Source organism: Ranitomeya variabilis, chromosome 8, assembly GCF_051348905.1.
Source record: "Ranitomeya variabilis isolate aRanVar5 chromosome 8, aRanVar5.hap1, whole genome shotgun sequence".
Classification (NCBI taxonomy): domain Eukaryota; kingdom Metazoa; phylum Chordata; class Amphibia; order Anura; family Dendrobatidae; genus Ranitomeya; species Ranitomeya variabilis.
Window position 1 is genome coordinate 161186505 of NC_135239.1, and position 12266 is coordinate 161198770.

General features: G+C 47.7%; 1 protein-coding gene across 1 annotated transcript in view; it reads left to right on the forward strand.

Moving 5' to 3' along the window:
- Positions 1-7473: 7473 nt before the first annotated feature.
- GCAT (glycine C-acetyltransferase) overlaps positions 7474-12266 on the forward strand; it is a 32484-nt gene continuing 27691 nt past the window's right edge. Inside the window, exon 1 of the mRNA XM_077277431.1 lies at positions 7474-7733. Coding sequence (XP_077133546.1) covers positions 7550-7733 — 184 coding nt within the window. The 5' untranslated portion in view covers positions 7474-7549. The remainder of the gene's footprint in view (positions 7734-12266) is intronic.

Here is a 12266-nt window from a genome sequence, read left to right on the forward strand (position 1 = left end):
CCCACGTAGTATATTGTCCAGCCCACGTATTATATTGCACAGCCCATGTAGTATATTGCACAGCCCACGCAGTATATAGCAATGTGGGCATCATATCCCTGTTAAAAAAAAAGAATTAAAATAAAAAAATAGTGATATACTCACCTTCCGTTGGCCCCGGATCCAAGCGAGGCGTTTACCGATGCTCCTCGCGCGCTCCGGTCCCAAGAGTGCATTGCGGTCTCGTGAGATGATGACGTAGCATAGGCAGCATCAATAGTCAAAAGTTGGTCACACAGGGTTAATAGCAGCGGTAACGGAGTGCGTTACACTGCGGCATAACGCGGGCCGTTACCACTGCCATTAACTCTGTGTGAGCGCTGACTGGAGGGGATTATGGAGCGGGCACTGACTGCGGGGAGGAAAGAGCAGCCATTTGCCGCCGGACTGTGCCCGTCGCCGCAACCAATCAGCGACTTGAATTTCAATGACAGACAGAGGCCGCGACCAATGAATATTCGTGACAGACAGTTGGAGCGCCCCCAGACGCAGGGCCGCGGGGTACTCGGTACCGGGCCTCTTCTGTCTCGGTCTTGGGGTTGTCACGGTGGCTAGACCCGGTCCGTGACCCTGCTAAGGGGCGTCCAATGAAAGGTGTGATGATGGTGCGTGGTGCAGGTCGCAATTAATAATGAGGACACAGGGTTGCAGTCTCTTTACCTCTCTACTGAAGGCTTCAGGGTCCGCAATCCAGAGTACTGCTAACAGGGCTGGCTGAGACCGGCCGGTCCGAAGGCACATCCAGAGTTTCCTTTGCAGGTGGAAATCAGTGCCTACCTTCTAGCGCCTGTTTGTTGTAGTACCTCCCTGCTGAGCACCATGCACCCGTATGACGGGTAGGCCTGGAGTTCTTCCGGGACCCTAGCGTCGCCCCTCTCCCACAAATGCCCCCTATGTCTGCTTAGGTGTTTTAGGTGAGACAGCCAACCTATAATTAACTGTCCTGCCGCTGTTTGAAGTACTGCTTGGAGCCCAATACTTCCTCGGCATTCCGGCCACCGACTACGCGCCTCAGTAGGATGCTGTCATGATCTTAAGGCACGACTCCTACTGGTTTATCTCCTTTTTGCTGCGATCTCGTTTCTCACTTCTCCACAATAAACTTTGCTTCGTGTCCTTTCTTAAGATACCGCCGCAATGAAGTGCAGGCGCGGTTCCGTAATGATCTGTCCTGTTCGCTAGGTCACTGTCAGGATCCCACCCCTGACAGAGACCCCCCTGAATCTTCCCCCGCAACACCCTCTGCCACAGGATGTTGCCTGGATCCAACCCAGTCAGCTTGTCTCTAACTTCCTATCCAGCCCCCAGTTTTACCAGATTGTGAGGAGTGGCCTAATCATAGAACCCTTTGCTCCCCCTGGTGGCCAGAGTGTGAAGTGTAATGTGTGACTGTGATACCTGGTCAGGTGAACTCCTTAAGTGCCATCAGACGTACCATCACTCCCCTTAGCTGCGGAGCAACAGTACTGCAACGACCAGGACTCTGGGGCACTGCACTCCCCCCCGGTTAAATCCAGTACTCCCGGACTGGGAAGAAGAACAACAATACAGGTTAGTAAAAGACATACAAAATTTTGAAATGCAATAAACAAGTAATTATAACAATGCTTCCCATTATGGGAGGTGAGGACTCTTGAACGTTACAAACAGAAACATGTTTAAATATTTTAAATAACATACTATAAATAACTTCTATTACTCAGCCGGGTATTCTATCTATCAAGTGCAAAATTCTGAACAATAATTTAACTTTCCTTTAAGGGCGTATAGGCTGAACCCACTAAAGGCTTACTATAAAACTCTGAAATATAAATTAACTTTTCCTTTATTTCTCTTTTTCTAAGTGCAACATTTTTCTTTTGACTCTCTGATTTCTCATATGCAGGACCGCCTGTCTATCTGCCCAGGCCTACTGCCTCTTTTCTTAGTACAGGATCAATTAACCATCTCTCTATGGCTCTCAGGAGGACTCACTAACCAACCCCCACGGGTTCACTTTATTGAAATTCGGCTTTTAACTCTTTCCTGTCCTCAATCTCTTGGTAACATCATTAAACATTCTCTATAACTATCTAGCTAACTACATACTACTTTTATGTAAAACATTAAAACTATTCAACATTCTTAAGGCAACATTATACTCAAGTGCAACAAGTGAACATTCCCTTTAAGAGGGAACCAAGTCTCTTCGAGGTAGTGCAGACTCTCTATCTGCAAGTCCGTTTAAGGCAAGAGCTTCCGTGCTGTATTCAGGAACAGTCTCTTCAAAAAGCTCTCCTTTTTGTAAAACCAGTAAAGGGCACCTTTAAGAAGGTGCAAACTATTTACAATACAGTTTGTGAACCATTCACCGTCCATGATTCGGCAGTCTTTAAAACAGTGATGAACAAAAGCAAAAACAATAGGGATCCCGGGTAAACAAAGGGATCCCTTTAAGAAATAACCCTAGTCGGGTTGTTGCAGCAAAACAGGACAAACAAACGAACAGTTCCAGAAAACTATTTACATACTCGTGGTTCCGAGGTTTTTCCTTACAGGAGGTTACACTGCATCAGCTGGTGGCGAACACTCCCTGACCGGTAAGGCTGCGGTCCTCTGTTCTCAGCTGATGCGGGATCGGTATCATTGGTTGGCCTCCCAGGCGCGGTCAGGTGACCCGGCGTCTGGATTCGAATGTCAGCTGTGGTTGCAAGTTCAGTCGCGGCGATAATACACACCGTGGCGACAGTAGTAGCGTTTGTCAAGTCAGGGTTAGCCGTTGTCAGGACAGTAGGTGGCGCCACCGCCGGTTCGCATCGTTGGATATCCCGAGCGCACCACCCTTGCACACTCCGATAGCGGGTGTAGGTCACCTGGTCCCCTTTACATAGTTGATTGTCACATCTGTTGCGGAACGGGGTCTTCACATTGTAGCTGGTAAAGAAGACTTCAGTCGGCAGTCCCGATTCCTGTATGGAGCCCCAACCCCGCTTCGGGTGAAAGGCTAGTACAGTCCCCTGCCTTACCGAGTTCCTCTTATTGTGTTCAGTCTTTGGTCTTTGTACTTTTGGTGGGTCATTTGGTTCTGTCTCTTTTTGGTTTTGCCATTGTAGAATTAAGCATTGCTTTTATTGTTCCCAGGTGAGCGCAGCAATGCTGAGGCCCTCCTGCCTGGCCCCGTCCGGCCCAATCCATGGAGTGTCCCGTTGGAAGATCACCCCCTCTGGGCTCACATCTAGTGGTTTCCCCATAGTTGTTGGTAACGGAGGCACCAGCTTCTCCATAGTGCCTGGGGTTATCACTACCAGCTCAACGGTGAGGACTCGGTCATTGTCGGGCTGGGGAGCGTTCACGGGAGTAGGATCGGTCGGGCGAGCAGGGACGCTTTCCATACCTGCGTCTGATGTGGTTCCACCGATGCCGATCTGTTCCGCTGACGAGGACACTGGAATCGGCTGCAGCCGGACCGCGGTTCCTCCAGTGCGACCCTCTCGCACGGCTACGACTTCCTTGGCTTCACAGCGGCTGGCTCCGCGTTCGGGATAGGCCGGCTCGGCTCCGCCGCCTGTAACTCCGAGAAGTCCGGATCCTCCAGCTGCGGTGGGTTCGGGTCCGTCTCCGGTTGGCGAGGACAGGCCGGGATCACTTCGCCGTCGCTCGGGGACTCGCTGGTCGCCATCCCTGCTTCGGGATCTTCGGCGGCACATGCACGTTGCTCCTCCATTTTCTGAGGGCACAGCTTCTTCTTCCTCTCGTTCCCGCCGTTGCAAATCAGGGGGCGGTTCCCCTCTGCTTCTGGGAAGGTCGTCGTCTCACAGCAGTAGTCGGAGGGGGCGGACGCTGCTTCTGGTGCCATTTTGATAGTCTCCTCCCATGGCACGCCCTTCTTCTTCTGCGCTCCCCGTGGCGCTGCAATGGCGGCGGTTTTGGCGGGAACTTTTGGCAGCAAGTGGCAATACACAATCTTTGCAATAAATCACAGTTCAAGCACAATCTAACACAGTTCCAAGGCACACATGACCTGATTCTTCAGGCTTAAGTAGATCCTGTTCGTGATGCCAAGTAGGAGCGCCCCCAGATGCAGGGCCGTGGGGTACTCGGTACCGGGCCTCTTCTGTCTCGGTCTTGGGGTTGTCACGGTGGCTAGACCCGGTCCGTGACCCTGCTAAGGGGCGTCCAATGAAAGGTGTGATGATGGTGCGTGGTGCAGGTCGCAATGAATAACGAGGACACAGGGTTGCAGTCTCTTTACCTCTTTACTGAAGGCTTCAGGGTCCGCAATCCAGAGTACTGCTAACAGGGCTGGCTGAGACCGGCCGGTCCGAAGGCACATCCAGAGTTTCCTTTGCAGGTGGAAATCAGTGCCTACCTTCTAGCGCCTGTTTGTTGTAGTACCTCCCTGCTGAGCACCATGCACCCGTATGACGGGTAGGCCTGGAGTTCTTCCGGGACCCTAGCGTCGCCCCTCTCCCACAATTGCCCCCTATGTCTGCTTAGGTGTTTTAGGTGAGACAGCCAACCTATAATCAACTGTCCTGCCACTGTTTGAAGTACTGCTTGGAGCCCAATACTTCCTCGGCGTTCCGGCCACCGACTACGCGCCTCAGTAGGATGCTGCCACGATCTTAAGGCACGACTCCTACTGGTTTATCTTCTTTTTGCTGCGATCTCGTTTCTCACTTCTCCACAATAAACTTTGCTTCGTGTCCTTTCTTAAGATACCGCCGCAATTAAGTGCAGGCGCGGTTCCGTAACGATCTGTCCTGTTCGCTAGGTCACTGTCAGGATCCCACCCCAGACAGAGACCCCTCTGAATCTTCCCCCGCAACACCCTCTGCCACAGGATGTTGCCTGGATCCAACCCAGTCAGCTTGTCTCTAACTTCCTATCCAGCCCCCAGTTTTACCAGATTGTGAGGAGTGGCCTAATACATAGAACCCTTTGCTCCCCCTGGTGGCCAGAATGTGACGTGTAATGTGTGACTGTGATACCTGGTCAGGTGAACTCCTTAAGTGCCATCAGACGTACCATCACTCCCCTTAGCGGCGGAGCAACAGTACTGCAATGACCAGGACTCTGGGGCGCTGCAACAGACAGAAGGACAGACGGAAGTGACCCTTAGACAATTATACAGTAGATGATACTACAGCTTTGTAGATAAAATGTCAGGATATTTTACTGTAAGCAATAAATTGGCAAACAACCTTATGATTTTCATCCTACATCTAATGCTACTTTCACACTAGTGTCGTGCACTGCACATCGCTATGCGACGTTTTGCTGAAAAAACGCATCCTACAAAAGTGCTTGCAGGATGCGTTTTTTCTCCATAGACTTTTATTAGTGACGCAGTGCGACGGTTGCGTTGTGTTGCTTCAGACCATCGCCACCAAAAAACGTTGCTTGTAACGTTTTTTGGTGCGTCGTCTGCAGCATTTCCGACCGCCCATGTGCGGCTGGAACTCCGCCCCCGCCTCCCCGCACCTCTCAATGGGGCAGCGGATGCGTTGGAAAACTGCATCCGCTGCCCCCGTTGTGCGGCGCATTCACAGCTAGCGTCGGTGCGCCGCAACGTCGCATAGTGACGTGCAGTGTACGACGCTAGTGTGAAAGTAGCCTAAGCCATGCTATGTCTTTGTACCCCAACTAAAACACATTTTGATCTAATTGTATGAGCCCATATGCAATGACAAGGCTTTGTCATCAGATTTCATAAAACAACCCACTTTAAAAATAAAAAGTACAAAAAAAAATAAACATTTCAGACCTGATGAGGGTGGTGAATTTATTTTGAAGATCCATGTTAGGCCGGTTTCACACGTCAGTGGCTCCGGTACGTGTGGTGACAGTTTCCTCACGTACCGGAGACACTGACACACGTAGACATATTAAAATAAATGTGTCTCTGCAGATGTCAGCATATTTTCACGGACCGTGTGTCTGTGTGCAAAACACAGAGACATGTCGGTGTTCGTGGGAGCGCACGGATCACACGGACCCATTAAAGTCAATGGGTCCGTGTAAACACGTACCGCACACGGATGCCGTGCGTGTGCTTTTTTTTAAAGTCATAGGGTTAAAATTGAAGCAAATTGTTTCAATACACGGACAGCACACGAACGATAAACACGGACACACAGATAGCACACGGATGACCTACGTGCACACACGGACACTGATAGCTCCGGGACCGTTTCTTCACGTACCGGAAAAATCTGGACGTGTGAGACTGGCCTAAGAATGGGTGTATAATAGAAATGAGCAATTTGATTCACACTGTCCGGGTCCTGGTGTCTGGTAATAACACAGCGGGGCCTGGTCAGTGCCTGCGGTGCCGAGGATGCACAGAGGAGCAGCGGACTGCATGCTCATCCAGGAGTTTCATGATCCTGTTTGCCTACGGACCCATTCAGATGCCCTTTTTGTTATACATGAAAAAAAGACTTATCAGTGTGCTGGATCAGATTAATTGTAAAGTGCTGCGGAATATGTTGGCGTTATATAAATAAAAATTATTATTATTATTCTCACCAGAGTTTGGTCAGTGTCTGTTTTTGCGGTCAGTGATTTTTTTCTATGCCAAAAAAGTGTCTCAGTCAGACGTCTGAGTCATGTACGAGCTCTCCCTGTGTTTTTGATGGATAGACCACATACCCATTATAGTCTGTGGTGTGGCTTACACGTCCCTGTTTTATTTGCGGACCGTCAGTCATCAAAAATATCACAGAGTTATCAGAGTCAAGGATGAAACTTACCCATACAAGCCTACGGGTCCATGAAAATCACGAACAGCACATGAGTGCTATTCATTTTTAAAACTGTAGGTAGGAGAAACTTTGCAATTTTTTTTTCTTTGCAATCACTCACGGCAAAAATTGGCCCCTTTGGCCAAATACTGATGAAAATTAGATCCAGTGCAGTCCATTTTTTTCACATATTAAAAAAAAAGGGTTGTCTGAACAAGGCCTAATGCCAAAATGACCATTTTGCTTACTTTAGTTTCAGGATTATACAGCCATTCTGACTAGGAGTATCTCCAGGTCTACCTTTCACCAAAGTTTTCATGTTGAGCTGGACACACGATGTGGCTGCATGGTGGAATAAAACTTTTTTTCGCCTCTCTGGCGTGGAGACATTAGAAGGGCTCATACTCACTTGCGAGAAACTTGGATGAGTCTCGCATGTTAATACCCGGCGCTGCTGCCGGCACTCAGATCGGAGCGTGCGGCCACATAGCAATACATGCAGACACAGCTCCGCTCCTGAGTGCCGGGTGCAGTGCCGGGTATTGCTGTGCAAGACTCATCCGAGTTTCTCGCAAGTGAGTATGAGCCCGAATTCAGAGTATTTGTCTCCATTCCTGCATGACGTGGGCTGCACTGGACAGTATGGGGTTAAGCAGGAGGCGCTGTCAGAGGAGAGCAGTAATGGGAGGCACACTAGATGTTCTGGCTGTTGATTGGCTGCAGCGGTACACACCTCCTGTCCACATGATGTGACTGTGACAGTCTGTATTGGAGCAGCTGCAGTGATGTGGACTACATGGCTTTCCAGGTTGCCCCTTGGGCCAGGACGTGCACAGTCCACTGTTGCCCACTTTAGAGGGATTTTGAAGAAGGAGATTGAGAACATAAAGGAAGCAGGGACATGGAAGAGCGAGAGGATCATCACCTCAATGCAAGGAGCGCACATCACAGTAGATGGCAAGAACACAGGTATCCCAAAACACACAGCATGTCTGACTATACAATCCCCGGGCACGGTGTGTCCTCAAAAGCCACCAGCACAAAGTGTGACCCTGTCTCTGCGTACGACATGTGAGGTTACATGTACAATACATGTCTGCACTAGTGACTTATCGCTGCTCTGTGACCCTGTCTCTGCATACGACGTGTGAGGTTACATGTACAATACACGTCTGCACTAGTGACTTATCGCTGCTCTGTGACCCTGTCTCTCTGTACGACGGGTGAGGTTACATGTACAATACACGTCTGCACTAGTGACTTATCGCTGCTCTGTGACCCTGTCTCTGTCTACGACGGGTGAGGTTACATGTACAATACACGTCTGCACTAGTGACTTATCGCTGCTCTGTGACCCTGTCTCTGCATACGACGTGTGAGGTTACATGTACAATACACGTCTGCACTAGTGACTTATCGCTGCTCTGTGACCCTGTCTCTCTGTACGACGGGTGAGGTTACATGTACAATACACGTCTGCACTAGTGACTTATCGCTGCTCTGTGACCCTGTCTCTGCATACGACGTGTGAGGTTACATGTACAATACACGTCTGCACTAGTGACTTATCGCTGCTCTGTGACCCTGTCTCTGTGTACGACGGGTGAGGTTACATGTACAATACACGTCTGCACTAGTGACTTATCGCTGCTCTGTGACCCTGTCTCTGTGTACGACGGGTGAGGTTACATGTACAATACACGTCTGCACTAGTGACTTATCGCTGCTCTGTGACCCTGTCTCTGTGTACGACGGGTGAGGTTACATGTACAATACACGTCTGCACTAGTGACTTATCGCTGCTCTGTGACCCTGTCTCTGCGTACGACGGGTGAGGTTACATGTACAATACACGTCTGCACTAGTGACTTATCGCTGCTCTGTGACCCTGTCTCTGTGTACGACGGGTGAGGTTACATGTACAATACACGTCTGCACTAGTGACTTATCGCTGCTCTGTGATCCTGTCTCTGCGTACGACGGGTGAGGTTACATGTACAATACACGTCTGCACTAGTGACTTATCGCTGCTCTGTGACCCTGACTCTGCGTACGATGGGTGAGGTTACATGTACAATACACGTCTGCACTAGTGACTTATCGCTGCTCTGTGACCCTGTCTCCGTGTACAACGGGTGAGGTTACATGTACAATACACGTCTGCACTAGTGACTTATCGCTGCTCTGTGACCCTGTCTCTGCGTACGACGTGTGAGGTTACATGTACAATACACGTCTGCACTAGTGACTTATCGCTGCTCTGTGATCCTGTCTCTGCGTACGACGGGTGAGGTTACATGTACAATACACGTCTGCACTAGTGACTTACCGCTGCTCTGTGATCCTGACTCTGCGTACGATGGGTGAGGTTACATATACAATACACGTCTGCACTAGTGACTTATCGCTGCTCTGTGACCCTGTCTCTGCGTACGACGTGTGAGGTTACATGTACAATACACGTCTGCACTAGTGACTTATCGCTGCTCTGTGACCCTGTCTCCGTGTACAACGGGTGAGGTTACATGCACAATACACGTCTGCACTAGTGACTTATCGCTGCTCTGTGATCCTGGCTGCAGAACGAGCACAATGTGAACCCACGGCAGAAAAATGGGGTTATAGCAATGTGAATATTAATAGTGGAATTGTCATAGCCAAATATTGATGTTCTGCTGTGCTAAGCACACAATGCAGAAAAACATAATCTGGGCAATGGCACTGATGATCGTATAGAAAAAGGACAAGTATATAAATGCAGGTCAACGGGTGCGAGAAAAAAATGTCCGATTTTTATGGATACATTACCATTCTGTAGCATAGAACACTGTAAATGATTGTAGAATAATAGCTGCAGAGAAAAAAAAACACATTGCATAAGCAAGTCATACAGATGCTAGGTGAGAAAAATCGCATTGTACTCCCATGACACTCGTCCTGCTTTTCTGGATTAGCATGGAAACTATGTTTTAAATGCAGATGACTGTGAGCCCTTAGGCTTTGTTCACACTGCAGCTGAAAACTGCAACAGTCCTGTGCCGCTGTGACATTTCCCGTTTCTCTTGTGAAACGCGAAAAAAAACAGGAAAAAAACGCAAAAAAAAATATGCGGATTACTTGCAGAAAATTTCCGGTTTTCTTCAGGAAATTTCTGCAAGAAATCCTGACGTGTGCACATACCCTGACAGCCATATGGCAATACACAAAGCTGTCATGATCCAGTCAGGAGAGCCGCCGCCGATCCGTGCTTGGACCGATTTGCATGGATGTCTCAATGAGTCCAAAAACCTGGAAAACATTTTCCCACATGTGAACTTGCACTCAGCTGGTAAAGCTTGTGTTTTGCAATGGAAGCTTAGATATCAGAAGCCATTTCTCTCACCAGTTCCCCTCTCTGCTGTCATCTGGGGGGAGGTTTTACAACACTTTATGGAAGCGGAATCTCTGCAGACTTGTACGTGGTGGACTCAACAATTTTTATACTTTTCTTACAAGTGAAATACGCATTGCTGTTAGAACTTGTGCACACTCATACGATTTGCTGCAGAGATTTCTACATCTACCCAATACATAAGCATAAGCTTTTCTGAGATACACCTGTCTCACAAACCTCATCCAGATGTACTTAGCAGACATTTGAGTAGAAGATATTTTTTTTTAAAAAACCTGCCTTGTGTGAATATGCACTTAAGGGACGTTTACCCATTCCAAATTTGCTGCTCACGCATTCTGGAGTACGTCAGCAAGGATCCGCAGTAAAGTCAGCAGCGCCAATCTGCACCAAACTGTGGATCTGGCTCAAGATTTACTAGTGACTAGTAGCGTATGTGATTCCCGGCCTCCTGCGCCATCCTTCCGTTCCCATGTGACCACAACACCTTATCGTTGGCTGAAGTTGTCTCGTGGGACAGAACATCTGCAAGGACTCCATTACCACTTGTAGTGTACAAATCGCCAGCATATTTGTCTCGCGGGTGTAGCTACGGCCCATTCAGCTCCTCTCCTTTTGATGGGCATGAAAATGCGAAAATTCGCCACATTTGTGCACAACTCCACAATGCGCAAAAACTTGTGACTTTTCCAAGGTTTTTTTTTTACTCCAGTTTTCTGTTTGACCATACCATAAGGCCTGTGCCCACATGGGTGTATTTGGGATCTGTATTTCACTTATTTTTCACATGGCTTTATTTTTCTGACATGTATTTAAAAAAACACAGAATGTATTTTACTTTCATCGCTTTTATGGACAGAATATGCCTGTTAAAGGGCATGGAAATTTCTTAAAAGACAGATACATCAGTATTTCATCGACAACCCATTTGTGTTTGCATTTACTGATAATTTTTCTCCATTAAGCTAAAAAGAGAATAAAAATAACAAAAAAAGAAAATAACATCAATAAATGTAAATGCTGATGCATCCTGTGTAATTACATGTCTGTTTTGTGAATCCGTATTACGAACTTAGGCCGGGATCACACCTGACAGCTGTTTTGAACAGCTGACATGTGCGCGCAATAGCGGCGACTGGAATCGCGATCCACCCGCTGCTATTAACTAGTTAAATGCCGCTTTCAAACGCAGACAGCGGCATTTAACTACCGCTTCCGGCCGCGCGGCCGGAAATGCGCTCACCGCCAACCCTGTCACATGATCGGGGGTCAGCGATGCGTCAGGATTGTAACCATAGAGGTCCTTGAGACCTCTATGGTTACTGATGCCGGCTTGCTGTGAGCGCCACCCTGTGGTCGGCGCTCATAGCAAGCCTGTAATTAAGCTACATAAGAGCGATCTGATGATCGCTGCTATGTAGCAGAGCCGATCAGGCTATGCCAGCTTCTAGTCTCCCATGGAGGCTATTGAAGCATGGCAAAAGTAAAAAAAAAAAAAAAAAAAAAAAAATGAAATAAATAAAAAAATATAAAAGTTTAAATCACCCCCCTTTTGCCCCATTCAAAATAAAACAATAAAAATAAAATCAAATGTATACATATTTGGTATCGCCGCGCTCAGAATCGCCCGATCTATCAATTAAAAAAAAAAAAAGGATTAACCTGATCGCTAAATGGCGTAGCAAGAAAAAAATTTGAAACGGCAAAATTACATTTTTTTTGGTCGCCCCGACATTGCATTAAAATGCAATAACAGGCGATCAAAAGAACGTATCTGCACCGAAGTGGTATCACTAAAAACGTCAGCTCGGCACGCAAAAAATAAGCCCTCACCAGACCCCAGATCACGAAAAATGGAGACGCTACGGGTATCGGAAAATGGCACAATTTTTTTTATTTTTTTTTTAGCAAAGTTTGGAATTTTTTTTTCACCACTTAGATAAAAAAAATAACCTAGTCATGTTAGGTGTCTATGAACTCGTAATGATCTGGAGAATCATAATGGCAGCTCAGTTTTAGCATTTAGTGAACCTAGCAAAAAAAGCTAAACAAAAAACACTTATGGGATTGCACTTTTTTTGCAATTTCACCGCACTTGGAATTTTTTTTCC